Source organism: Mus caroli, chromosome 6 (assembly GCF_900094665.2).
Source record: "Mus caroli chromosome 6, CAROLI_EIJ_v1.1, whole genome shotgun sequence".
Classification (NCBI taxonomy): Eukaryota; Metazoa; Chordata; class Mammalia; order Rodentia; family Muridae; genus Mus; species Mus caroli.
Window position 1 is genome coordinate 140399311 of NC_034575.1, and position 14137 is coordinate 140413447.

General features: G+C 45.3%; 1 protein-coding gene across 4 annotated transcripts; it reads right to left on the reverse strand.

The window, feature by feature from the left end:
* Positions 1-5264: 5264 nt before the first annotated feature.
* On the reverse strand, positions 5265-10689 carry Kcnj8 (potassium voltage-gated channel subfamily J member 8). 4 transcript variants are annotated; one of them, XM_029478185.1, is made up of 4 exons: positions 10388-10689; positions 9769-9943; positions 9200-9642; positions 5265-6368 (listed from the first exon to the last, which is right to left on the reverse strand). In XM_029478185.1, exons 3-4 carry the CDS (start codon positions 9571-9573, stop codon positions 5468-5470), a joined length of 1275 nt encoding a protein of 424 aa, XP_029334045.1. In that variant the 5' UTR covers positions 9574-9642; positions 9769-9943; positions 10388-10689; the 3' UTR covers positions 5265-5467. The 4 variants fall into 4 exon arrangements, with proteins under 4 accessions (XP_029334045.1, XP_029334044.1, XP_029334043.1 ...); XM_029478184.1 differs by having other exon boundaries at positions 9200-9647; XM_029478183.1 differs by lacking the exon at positions 9769-9943.
* Between the last annotated feature and the right edge of the window lie 3448 nt (positions 10690-14137).

Sequence of the window (14137 nt, forward strand, 5' to 3'; positions counted from 1 at the left end):
AGAGAGAGAGAGAGAGAGAGAGAGAGAGAGAGAGAGAGAGAGAGGCAGAGAGACAGAGAGAGGTACCACACAGAGCTGTAAGCTACCTAAGCTAAAATTCTCTCCTTTTACCAATATGCCCTTTCAAATCTCCCACCACCCTACTTATTGCCATTTCATATTCATTTCATTCATAAATTGAAATCATAAATCATTTCAATCCCCTCCCCCGCCCTTGTCTTCAGACTATTTATCACAGCATTTGCTTAAATACTTGGTGCCAGGAAGCTGGTAGATGCTCTCTCCTCTCAGACGCCTTCCTGTCGTTCATAGCTACAGTTTTTCCCTTTCTGGAAATGTGACCATTCAGTTATAGATTTGACAGCCTTCAGCTTTTCCAATGGACATATGCCTGATTTTAAATTAAAAGGCTTTGAACAGAAGCCGATATGTGACTTCCAACTCTTGGCTCCAGAACAACTTTACTTGGGGCTGGAGAGGCAGCTTTGTCGTAGGAGCACCTGTGGCTCTCCCAGAGTTCAACACTCACATGGCAGTTCATAGCCACTGAGAGCCCCAGCTCCAGGGGACCTGATACCTAGGTCTAATCTTTGTGGGCACTGCTCTCGTGCACATACACATATGTGCACGCAAAATGCACATAATTAACAAGATATACTCCATCGTGGCAAGAAAGGTATGATAGTAGCAACAGGAAGTGGCTGGTCAATGCATCCACAGTTAGCAAGCAGAGGGCAGACAGGAAGTGGGACCATGCTCTCAGACCTCAAGACTGGCTTCTTTTAACTTACTTCCTTCCACCAGCTTCACACCTTCTAACCCCAGCTAGGAACCCAGTATTCAAACACAAGCCTGTGGTGGATATTTCACATCCAAACCACCACGGTGGGGGTAACAAACAAAAAATACAATTAACCATTATTGAGGCAGGTGATGAGTATGCAGTGTTCATTACAGTAATGCCCACACTGTTGTGCATGTCTGTACTTCTCTGACAAAAGCTTAAAAAGAGGAAAAAGCAAAAATTTCCCCTAAAGACATACAATTGTTTTTTAATGATTTCCAAAAGGAATCCAAATACTATAGAGTTTTCTATTGTATAATCACATGGATTTTGTCACTCAAGTGGTAGATGTGTTGTTTAAGTATATGTTGGTTTCCTTGCTTAGTAAACAATTGCTCCTGGGGCTGGAGAGAATGATTCAGCAGCTAAGAGTGTTCGCTGCTCTTACAGAGGACCTGAGTTCAGTTCCCAGGACTCACATGGGGGCTCTCACGATCTGTAACTCCAGTTCCAGGGCTCCTTAAGACCTCCTCTGGCCTCCTTGGGAACTACATACATGAAGAGAATTGATGTGAGTCTAAAAGCCAGCAAAGTGAGTCCCAGACCAGCATAGGCTACAAAGTAAGAGATTGTAAAACACACACACACACACACACACACACACACACACACACACCACACCACGCACACATACTACAAAACCCTTCCCCAAAGGACAGAAAGAAAATTGCATTGAAATCACTCATTTTTACATACAGTGCTTTATGGATCTTGGAAAGAATTTTCATTTTCATCTTGAGAAAAAGGGAAAGCCACATGGGTCTTTTAAGAAGAGTTATAGTGGGAAGAAACCCGGACCCAAAAGGACATGCGTGATGTGTATCCACTTATAAATGGTTATTAAGCATAAATTACAGGATACCCATGCTACAATCCACAGACACCCAAATGCTAAGTAACAAGAGGGCCCAAGGGAGGATGCTTGAATCTCACTCAGAAGGGGAAATAAAATTGCCTCTAGAGTAGATGGAGGGAGAGAAATGGCTGGGAGAAAGATTGGGGCAGGGATTGGGGAGGAGATCTGATGTATGGAAAGTGGTTGAGAGAGGGCGGGAAGAGTGAACAGAAATAGGTGGCTTGGAAGGCCAGAGTGGGAAGGGAGGGGGAAGACTCCAGGGAGTTTATGAGAGTGCCTGTAGCTGAAACTCCTAGCAGTGGGAGCTATGGAACCTGGGGTGGCCATCTCCTGTAGCCAGGCAAGACTCCTAGAGGAAGAATAAGGACACCAATCCACCCACAAAGCCTTTGACCCAAAATGTGTCCTGCCTACAAGGAGTGCAGTGACAAAGATGGAGCAGAGACTGAGGGGATGGCCAACCAATGACTGGTCCAACTTGAGACCTATTCCATGGGCAAGCACCAATCCCTGATACTATTCGTGATAGTTTGCAATCTTTGCAGACAGGAGCCTAGCATGAACGTCGTCTTCTGAGAGGCTGTATCAACAGCTGACCGAAACATGCAGAGACCCACAGTCCAACATTACACGGAGCTCACGGAGTCTTTTGGAAGACTTGGGAGGGGGATTGAGGGGCCCATAGGAGATAGGGACTCTACTAGAAGACCAGCAGTGTCAACTAACCTGAACCATTGGGGGTTCCCAGACACTGAACCACCAACCAAAGAGCATAAATAGGCTGGACCTACCCCACCCCACACACATATGTAGCAGAAGCACATAGCTTGATCTTCATGTGGGTACTCTAATAACTGGAATGGAGACCATTCCTGACTGTTACCTACCTATGTATGGATCCTGTGGCCCTAACTAGGCTGCCTTGTCTGGCCTCAGTGGAAGAGGATACACCTAGTCCTGCAGTGACTTGATGTGCCAGGGTGGGGTAGTACCCAGGGGATTCTCCCCATTATCAGACAAGGGGAGAGGAACATAGGGGGTGGAGCTATATGAGGAGGGACTGGAAGTGGGGGTGGGGGCCTGCACTCTGGATGTAAAGTGAATAAATGAATAAATGAATGGAAAAAAGGAAGAGTTACAGTCTAACATGAGTAAGTAGGGCTGTTGTACGAAGATTTAAGTGGCAGGAAAAACTTTAAATATTGAATATAAAATAATAGTTAAACTTAATATAGAAGTAAAATTATACATGTATGTGTGTATAAAAAAAGCATACACACATACAGAAAAAGAGAAAGCAAATGTGTGTGGTATGGTGGTGGTGGTGGTGGTGGTGGTGTGTGTGTGTGTGTGTGTGTGTGTGTGTGTGTGTCTGAATGCTCTGCCGTATACAGGGGCTAGAGGACATCCTTGAGCGTGATTTGTTTCCCAAGCACCATCCCCCTTGTTCCCAAGACAAGGTCTCTCATTGGCCTGGACCTCGCCAAGTAGGTTGGGCTCTCTGGCCAGTGAGCCTGCTCCTTCTCCCAGGACCCTGGGACTCCAAGAGTGTGTCACCATGCCTGATGCTTTCTGGTCTTCACCCCAGGTTCTCAAGCTCTCTACAGAGTAAGCTATCACAGTCTATGAGATTGCAGTTGCCTAAAATAAATGGTACTGTTCTCCAAATCATGAATGCAGTGAATACAGTTCAGGACAAAGAAGCCATTGTCTTGTCATTCTCTTAATAGCATCGCATTCTAAGCCATGACTTGCCACAGAGAGCCCCATCAGACCCTTTGGTTGACTCCCCCATCGATGTGATCGCCATTATATCTTTGGTATCCAGCAATGACGAGTGACCAGAAGAATTGCCCATGTTCTGTATCGCCAAGCTCACACCCTCACTGACCCTCTCCAGCATTTCCTACCCTGCAGCCTGTGGCCTCCCAGGAACATCTGCTTTTCCTACAGAGCAGGCGCACTGTACATATTCCTGCAGCAGACGTGGCAGCTGCTTGCTGGGTTTGCTTAGCCAACCTTGGGATATCAACATGGCAAACCTTTCTCAGAACTGATACAGAATCTGCAACTGTTCTTAGACTGTTTTGTAAAGACATTTTCTTCATTTACTCATAAAGAAATGTCTCAATCTTTCAACAATTGTCAGACCTACATCATGTACATCCTATTGGAAGCAGGCCTTACTAGACTAGGAAGGAGGTGCGCTGGGTATAGGTACTAGTGAATGACATAGAAGCTATGAAGGAGACGTCAACTCTGAATTCCAAATATTGGTCAGAATGACTGGAAAACTGGAGAAAAGGAGTGTTTGAGTGGGAATAAAGCCTTGGATGGAGTTGGTTTTGTTGTTCATTGTTTTTCCTTTCCTTTTCTTTGAGGTGTAGGGTAGTCCAGGCTGGCCTCAGACTCTGTGTTGTGAGGTGCCGGAAACCAAACCCAGGGCTTTGTCCATTCTAGCGAAGCACTCCACCAACTGAGCTGCTCTCCCACACCGGGAAGCACTGGCTCTGAAGATGTAATAGAAGGTTCTGAGTATTTTATTAAACAGGCAAGCAGGGCTTCATGTACCTGTTTGATCTTTGAGTCTGGAGTTCCAAGTCAGACTTTTTTTTTTTTTTTTTTTTTTTTGGTTTTGTTTTGGGTTGGTTTTGTTTTTTTTTTTTTTTTTTTTTTTAGGAATAATTGACCCAGCCGGTGCTATTTGCCTGGTTAGCATCCTGAATCTTTGAAGGTTAGATTTGAACATATTCATGATGACCTGTGTGGTTCAATGGCTCATATAAGAAATGAATTCAAGCCCCAGAGTCTGAATAGAAGGCTACCCAGAAGCCCAGCTTCCACATTTTACCGCATCACACACCATGTAACTCCCACATCACACACTGTATTACCCCACATCACACATTGTGTTACCCCACATCACACATTGTGTTACCCCACATCACACATTGTGTTACCCCCACATCACACATTGTGTTACCCCCACATCACACATTGTGTTAACCCCACATCACACATTGTGTTAACCCCACATCACACATTGTGTTAACCCCACATCACACATTGTGTTACCCCCACATCACACATTGTGTTAATCCCACATCACACATTGTGTTAACCCCACATCACACATTGTGTTAACCCCACATCACACACCATGTTACCCCCACGTCACACACGGTGTTAACCCCATATCACACATTGTGTTAACCCCACATCACACATTGTGTTAACCCCACATCACACATTGTGTTAACCCCACATCACACACCGTGTTACTCCCACATCACACACTATATTACCACACATCACACATTGTGTTAACCCCACATCACACATTGTGTTAACCCCACATCACACACCGTGTTAACCCAGGACGTCTCTTTACTCTGCCCTTACTTGAGGGTGCAGGAGCTAAGGATGATGAAACTGGGCTTTGGTAGAAGATCTCATCTCTGCTAAGTGACAGAAGCTCAAAAACACAGGCCAACTGACCCCGACTACAGAGACTGCTGGGAAGAAAACAGAATTTTAAGATGAGAGGAGAATAAAGAGCTCAGGTTTGTGTGCTATTGTTTATTAATACGGGAAGTTTAATGTCTCAAATATGAATATTTCTCAGTGCATTAGGATAGGAATACTGTGTTCCAGCCCTGACTTGGTGATGGGTGCAATATTTTGATCATCGGAACTCAATGGACTGTCTCAGGATTGTCTCTCAGTCATCAGGACTCAACAAGTAACTGTCTCCGGCCATCCTGCCCTCATGATTCTGACGGACACTGGTTTCCTTCTGGAGTCATGAACTGCACCTTGGGCACCATGAGGGAAGAGTTATTCCTCCGGATGGAGTTGTTTCTCCTCATGGAGTTGTTTCTCCTCATGGAGTTGCGCTTCCGCAGAGAATTCTGGTGCGACAGTTCACTCTTTTGGAGGGTCTGAATCAGGATGGAAGGCTTCTCATCCAGCTCCCGGGCACTGCATCTTGGCGCAGCCACTCTCACCGTATTACCAAATTTGGAATAGTCCACAGAGTACACGCCCTCCTCCTCAGTCACAATTGACACGAAGCGGTGTCCCCACTGGATCTCCTCCGCAATGTAGGAGGTCCGCGCTTGTGTGGTGATGCCTGTGGTTTCTACCACGCCCTCGAGAATCACTATGACCTCCAGGTCTTGATTGGCAAGGTCAGTTGCTGAGATATCATACAGGGGGCTACGCTTGTCAATCACGTGGCAGATGATCAATGGGGCCACTAGGAAGATATTATTGCTCTCGATGGGATTATCAACAGGAATGTCCTGCTGATGAATAGGCACCACCTCCCCTTCTGGCGTCGTGGTTTTCTTGACCACCTGGATGCGCACCGAGGCGCTAATGATCATGCTCTTCCTCAGGTCACCCACACGGAACATGAAGCACAGCTTGCCATTGCGGACGGCAATCACAGCATGGCGGCTGAAAATCAGCGTCTCTGCCCTTCTGTGGGCCTGCGCCGTCTTCATGAAGATGCAGCCCAACATGACCGCGTTGATGATCAGACCCACAATGTTCTGCAGAATCAAAACCGTGATGGCCAGAGGGCATTCCTCAGTCATCATTCTCCCTCCAAACCCAATGGTCACTTGAACCTCAATGGAGAAGAGAAACGCAGACGTGAATGACCTGTAAGGACCAATATCAGAAATGATGTCAGGTCAGCGAGTGCGTGATGAAAAGAGCCCAGGAAGAGCAGTGCTTGCTATTAGAGCTCAGCGATTCCGGAAAGACTAATTTTAAATACAAGCATCCTCCCTGCTCCTCTCTCCCCCCTCCCTATCACTACCTCCTGATAGCCTCCCCCATCTCACTCCTCTTCCTTTTCCGTTTGTACCTATGTATGTACCTCCAGATTTGGGAATACGATTTCACTAATGTTTCCTAGATCATATACCATGTGAAAACATTCATAAATAAACAACTAAATATAAATTGTAGTATATATCATTTTTACCAAAGCCTAACTTACTTTCTGGAATTTTCTACCAGGCAGGTGTTTGTTATTTATTACCTACCTCTGTGTTTGAGAGACTTGAGTCATGTGGAAGCTACTGCGTGCTGAATGTTTTATTATTTATAGCTTCTAGAGTTATAGTCATTATCCAGTGATTGATTGTCCTGATTACAAAACTTAGTACAGTGGTAAAACATGGTATAAAACACACCATCCAGAAAGCATCAGTATTTTAATGAGAGTTATTTCTCCATTTGGAGAAGAGAAATTTTTGGTTGATTATCTTGTTTTCTATGTGACCCAGAGAACTTGGAAACTATTAAAGGAGTTTCAAGTGTCGGTTAGTAAGTGACTCAGTCAAGACTATGTCCGTGTAATGACTACATCCGTGAGTCCTGTCAGATCTGGCCTGCTGCTCTCAAAGGAGCAAGGGGAAAGAGTCAACCGGTGTCAGGATTTTCTTGGGAAGGTGTTTTGTGGTCGCACATCCCCTTCCCATCTTAGCGATTAGACAAGGGTTTGGTGTGTGTGTGTGGGGGGACTCCTCCTGGACCTGAGTGAGTCGCAGAAAGTCTCCTGGGTAATTCTGCTAATCTCTGGCTGAGAAGAATCAGATTTTGTTATTATCAAATTCTTCGCCTGATTGCATACCCAGTACTGCTGGCACTTCATCACAGACCCTATTCCTGACACTCACCCCAATTCCACACTTCTTTAACTTCATAGGAGAGAAACCATATGTTACAATCTGTCAAAATATTATCTATGAATGCCAGGCACAATGAGCGAACAAAACATTTGAACTTTGAGCACTCAATACACGCTGCCCTCTGGCAGGAAGCCAGGAGCATGAGTCTGTACACATCCATCAGCTTTCAAGTGGGGGTAGGAAAAAAGCCTTTTATCTCTGTTGTGGCTGAAAAGCGTTTGTGCAAAACTGTAAGAACTGACTTCCGCCCTACCTACATACTCCGAGATATGTGGCATGGACTGACAATAGCACAGACAGTAGAAATGGATCTCAGAAGAGGGCACACATATAACATGGAGCTTTAATATTGGTTTGTATGTGAGAGAAGAGTCCAGTGTCTGTCCATGGCTTGGGAGACAGTTAGTGCACTGTGTTTTCATATTGTTTATTTTAAAATGGAATTCAATTTCTCTATCTAGTATAAGAGCCAATCTTATCTGGACACCTGTCTTGCTAAAAAACTCTCAAGTGAAAAAAAAAAAAAGCCTTCAATAGAGCAGGGCTGAGGGCCTGGTGTCAGCTGAACAATAATGAGAAAAATAACATAGTTTCTATTTTCGGACTCACGTTGGAAAGTCACCGTTGCACAGAGGAGAAAGTGAGCCACCCTAAAGTAAGAGCAACCAAGGGATGTTGGAAATACTGGTGGACAGCCTCTGAGAGGAAGGTGCTTCCAAATCTGATGATTTGCCTGACACCAAATTGGCAATGTAAACAATTGGAATTGTTGCGCATCTTTAAAGCTCTCTAGGGAGAGAATAAGCTTTAAATATGCTAAGGGGCGAGATTTAAAAGCTGGCACTGTGGAGAAAGTCACCGCTGCTTCACGGTAATGTAGACACCATTTCTCACCTCTCAACACCATTAGGAGTGCATGTAGGAAATCAATGTTCTTCACAATAGCTTGCTTGGTAAGAAGTAACAAGAAGCAGATTTGGGGGACCAGTGAATGCTATAGAGTTCTCTTCCTAGAAGACATCCTAGGAGGAATAATCTCTTTTTGATGATATACATTTAAATCTACTGAGTTATTTTTCATGAGTCGTGACCATAGATCATCTTGAGTAAAATTAGTTTATTTTCAAGGTTGTCATGATCCTGACTTTGAAGCATCCCTAAATGCAGAAGTCAAATTTAGATAACCTAAAAGCTGCCTTGTTCCTGTTCTGTGGAAGCTTTGGAAAGAGACCTCAATATCCACTTGGTGTTTATTCAGCCCCGTTTGTGAAAACCTGGACTAATTTTCACTACAACTGTCTCTTCTAAATTTTAGAATAAGCTTTAATTTTTTTAAATCTAAAATAATCTGTCAGAGATGCTAAAATAACCTTGATAAAAAAGGGATTTTATTCACTTCAGTTATTTTATTTTTAGTGTATTTTAAAATTAAGACTGCTTTACAGAAAAAAAATTTTTTTCTTGTATTTGCACAGTGCTTTGAATGGACTGGGGATATTTTCCGGTGCACACTGGACATCCTTGTGGTGAAAATGAACTGTGTTTTTTTGGGGGGTGGGGGGAGTCAGGAATTCTTTGAACCCATCCAAGGTCAGCACAAAGAAGCAGTTGCACATTCTCAGAAATCTGTCGGTAAAACTACATTTACAAAGGCTTTTATGTGCTAGCCTCAACCCTGCACCCCATATTTGCTTTTTGTTTCTGAACTGCCCAGTGAGGACCCTTTATTTCACAATCGACTAGCTGAAAGAGCTTTTTATTTCTACGTTGCTGGTAACTCCATTTCATTCTTACCTGACATTGGTCACACAGACAGCGGACTCCAGGCCGCTCTTCTCCATGGTGCCTTTCTCCATGTAAGCGTAGATGTCCCCGTGGGCGAAGGCCACCAGCCACCACATGATAGCGAAGAGCAGCCAGCTGCAGAGGAAGGACATGGTGAAGATGACCAGCGTGTGACGCCACTTCAGGTCTACCAAGGTGGTGAAGATGTCCTGCAGGAAGCGACCTTGCTCTCGGATGTTCTTGTGTGCCAGGTTGCAGGCTCCGCTCTTGGCGATGAAGCGGGCTTTGGGGAGACGGTCGCGGATGCGCGGTTTGCGCAGGTTCTCCGCTGCGATGCGCGCCAGCACATACTCCTCCGGGATGATGCTCTTCCTGGCCAACATCTTCCTTTCACCATAGCCCGTCTATGCACCTGCCCGAACCTGTGGCTCCTTTCCTCCACACGTGTCCTCCTAGACTAGAGAAACGCTTATTAAAAACTGTCAACTTCATTTCCTCGTCTCAGGTATCTGTACAAAGGGATGCTGTTTTACACACATATTAAATTAAAGATGTGATCAATACAAAAGAGAACCCACTTTGTGTCTGAGGTCTGGGATCCCAGAGAAAACTTTTGATCAGAACCGGAGGAATCCTCTCTCTCTCTCTCTCTCTCTCTCTGCTCACTCTTGTAAATAACCGCTATAAGCAAATCTTTAAGCATTTTCTGTATATACAGGATTCTTTTGTGTCCTCGGGATTAGTCAGGCAAGCCTGAGGAAGAAAATTAAAGGCCAAGTGGGTTCACTATCTACTTGCTAAACTATTTAGATAAAGTAGCAAGGTTAAAAGGAAAGATGGAGGGATTCTTACGTTTAGTAGCAGCGAAGAAAACTGTTTCCTGCTCATTAAGAAAATATTAACTGTAATTAAAAGATACAAAACATTGCGTTTTCGAACTTGAAAATGATTGATATTAAATTGGAAGGATTTACGAGATGCGTTTTAAAAGGCAGCCAGACTCTCCGCCCCTCCCTCTGGACCTATATCATACTATATACTGGAAAGTAATTTGCGACGCGGGGATTAGAGACACTGCTGAGGTCTGCAGTGGATTTGCATAGCTCGAGCCAAGCTGGGTACACCTTGACTGTTTGGCTTTGGGCTGTGCTATAGCCAACTTCCCCTGCTCTCCCCGGGAGGCGCGATGCAACTTACAGACTCGGGTTTGCGCTCCCGGCTGCGGCTGGAACTCCGCACAGGGCGGGCTGGTCCCAGGCGCTCGCATCTCGGGAGCAGAGACCTCCCGAATGCAGATCCGGGGGATGTTGGTCCTCCAGAACTGAGTTAAGACTCTAGAAGGTGCGATCCCAAGTGCACGCGGGGAGGAGGGCTGGAGGATGAGGGTTGGGTTTGGCTTTCCCCCTCCTGCTGCTGGGCCACGGGGAGGGCGGGGTAGGAGCTGGGGATCGAGGTGCTAGTGGCCGTGCTCCGCCAGCTCCTTAGCCGCCTAGCTGGGGCCAGACCTCCGAGCGAGCCGGGGAAAGTGGAGGCGGAGGCCAGTCGGGGGGAGGCAGGGAGCCGGCCAGAAGGGAGGGACCACCGGGGGAGGAGGCACCAGCCAAGCCAGCTCGGTTCCCAGTAGCCCGGACTCTGCTGCCAGACCGGCACACACGTCTTTAAAAGGCTCGCTGCTCAGAGAACTTTCTGAGCCCAAGTTCACTGACGCAAAGAGATTCTAATTTATTATTCTTTAAAGTGTAACTTGGGGGAGGGGGATCACTGGGTTACTTCAGATGAAATAAAACCAGATAGAGAGAGTGTAGGTGTTTTGGGTGGGGTGATTGTGGGGTGAGCGTGGAGTGAGGGTGGGGTCCCTGCCCTGAGCTTGTAAATCTATTCGCCTTAGAATATAGAGGGGTGGGAGGGCTGAAATCCTTTCGAAAAACCGATTTCACCAACTAAGACCAGTTTTCAGGCACTTAAGGACACACAAAAGAAACAAAAAGGGAAACAAAGATAGAGACTAACAACAAAAATACCATCAACCGTGTCTTCCAATAAAGAAAATTTACACGGAGCAGGACGGCTAAGCTCAGTCCAGCACCACACCTGCCTTCCGGGCAGGCAGGCGCAGTCGCTGCTCCATTTTGACTCTTGGCCGCAGGCCTCTCCCTCCAGTCTAGATCATAAGAATGATAAGACTGCTCACTTGCGCACAAGAAAGATTATACAGTAAATGTCTTTCTATAGCTTTTGAGAAGGAGCGGGGCGGGGGGGGGGGGTGAGGGGACAAATGTGCTTTCCCCCCGCCGGTCATCTTGTTTTTGGCGCTTGTATTAATGGAAACTTTACTTCTTGGAAATTTNCCGGTCATCTTGTTTTTGGCGCTTGTATTAATGGAAACTTTACTTCTTGGAAATTTTATGTTTTCCAAGACTTGAGGGTCGGGAGTATCCGAAGTATAAACAACATGCTAATTTACTAGAAAGACCTAAAATTAGTCTTTAATGAAGGAAAATGAGGAGCCCCCCTTCCCCTTTTTTCCACTGTGGGTAGATCTGCTTAACCCCTTGCATGCTGGAGGGCCTGTCCTGTCAGTGAGATTCTTTTTTTTTCCCTTTGTTTTCTGCAGGAATGCATGTTGTAGCCTCATAGCAGCCATGCAGACAACATTTGTGCCGTGAGTTCTGCCACTGAAACACAGTTTGAAGTGCACCTTGCTGTGCACTTTACTGTCTACTAACTTAACGCCAAAAACATTAAACTCTTCTTTTCAGAAGACAGGGTTTCACATATTCTGGGTTGGCCTCAAACTTGCTGTGTAGCCTATGGTGACCCTGAACTTCTAATCCTCCTGCCCTATCTTCCTTGTGCTGGGATCGTAGGTGTGTGCCATCATGTCTGGGTTTGTTTTGTTTTGTTTTGTTTTGTTTTGTTTTGTTTTGTTTTTAAGAGCTTGTGCATAGACAGCCACTCTACCAACTGAACTACAGGGCTACTCCTCTGTCCTTATGTGATTTTATTGCTATCCTTTGAAACAGGAAGTTGTTATGAAACCAGGCAGGTTTATAGTTAACTATATAGCCCAGACACGACTCACATTCAAGGCAGTCCTCCTGACTCAACCTCGTGAGTGCTGGGATTAAAGTATCCAACTACTATGCCTGGTTATTAAACATGTAGTTTGTGTTTAGATGGCTAGGGATATATAATCTGTGCCAGTGTTGTGATGCTCTTAAGAGACAGACAGTGCTGGTAGAGATGTGATGTTGCTAAGATCTGATGCAATGAAGGTCATAAATAAAACAGGAAAGGAGGAGCTGGAGAGATGACTCAGTCGTGAAGAGCACTGACTGTTCTTCCGGAGGACTAGGGTTCAATTCCCAGGACCCACAGGGTAGCTCACAACCTTCTGCAACTCCAGTTCCAGGGAAGTTAATGTCTACTTCTTACCTCTGTAGGCATCAGGCATGCACTGGTTGCAAAGACATACATAAAGCCAAAAAAAAAAAACCCACAGAAAATAAATGATAAAAATGTTAAATGTTAAATAAAAAAAAATACAAAGCATGCCATGGTAATGGAGTTCCAAGCAGTGAAAACTCAGATACTAGGGGAAGATTTGTGAATTGTTTGGTATCCAATCTAGTAGTTGAAAAACTTGATCTATTTGGAATATATTGAAAAGTAGGGGGTAAAAAAAAAAAGACATTCCATAGACAAGCAGACAGCCATGAAATGTGGGCAAAAGCCTTGGCACAGCAGAAATGAATCTAACCAGCATCCGGAAGCACTGGCAAACTAGCAGGTGACAGGCCGCGTGCTATATTCCTTAGGCAGCCAGCTTTCTTAGCATGGACATAGTTGCTCATGTCCAAGTGAGTATCTTCCAGGCTCTTTGTAGGCACTATAAGCTATTATTTAGGAATAGAGTTTGCTGGTTACATTTCAATGTCAAGATGACTGGACTTAGAAACACCTAGGGGGCACATCTGTGATGGTTGTGAGCCAAGGAGGGAAGACTCATGCAGAATATGGATGGTATCTCAGCATCTGGGTTCCAAAGCAAAGAAAGAAGAAAGGAGAATGTGAGCTGATCACCAGCATCCAGGTCCTCTGCTTCCTGACCACAGGTGCAGCGTGGGCAGCAGCCTGGAAGTCTTGCAGCTGTGTCTTCCCTCCACCAAGACGAGATGGCCCCGAGTTCCCTAAACCGTAATCCCAAACCCCTCCCTCCACACAATGCTTCGAAGGTATTTCATCCCAGCAACACGAGAAAGAATGAATACAGGGAGGTCCCTGAAGTTCTTACTCTCTAAAGAAATAAAGCTTGTCAGGTGCTTTCAGACACAGGAGTGGGTGCATGCGTGCGTGCATGTATGTGCGTGCGTGTGTGTGTGTGTGTGTGTGTGTGTGTGTGTGAGGCCGATGTCTTTTTCAATTGTCTGCTGTTTTGATTACCAAATGGAGACTGGAGAGGCCCTGGAAAGGACTTCTGAGAGGCAGGGTGGGGCCTTCGTGTCTGATGACTTTGTGACTTGACTTGTGAGTTTTCAACTCTTAGGCATCAGGATTTAGAAAATCTTCCAGAGGAGCACTCACGTCAACAGCAGGGATGACGGTTGGCCTCATTTCTTGGTGTGCTTCTTTATTCATGTCCTCATCTAAACCCCTTGGGGATATGCTGCTTTGGAATCAGCTTAATCAAACATTACATAAAACTAGTAATCAAAACAACATGTTAGAAACTCACTTTCAGAGTGTTATCATCAACCGAGAATGATCGGCTAACTCTTCACAGTTATCTGGTTTATGGAGTTCAGAAAATATTTCGTTTTGAGCTAGGGGTGTGTGTGTGTGTGTGTGTGTGTGTGTGTGTGTGTGTGTGGTGTATACACATATATAATAAGGAGTTCAGAAAATATTTCGTTTTGAGCTAGGTGTGTGTGTGTGTGTGTGTGTGGT

Coding starts and splice junctions, on each gene's coding strand:
- Kcnj8 (XM_029478183.1), bottom strand. CDS start 9,573: ATGTTGGCCAGGAAGAGCATCATCCCGGAGGAGTATGTGCTGGCGCGC. Junction 6,369..9,199: donor GTCTGTGTGACCAATGTCAG/GTAAGAATGAAA, acceptor TGGTCCTTACAG/GTCATTCACGTCTGCGTTTC.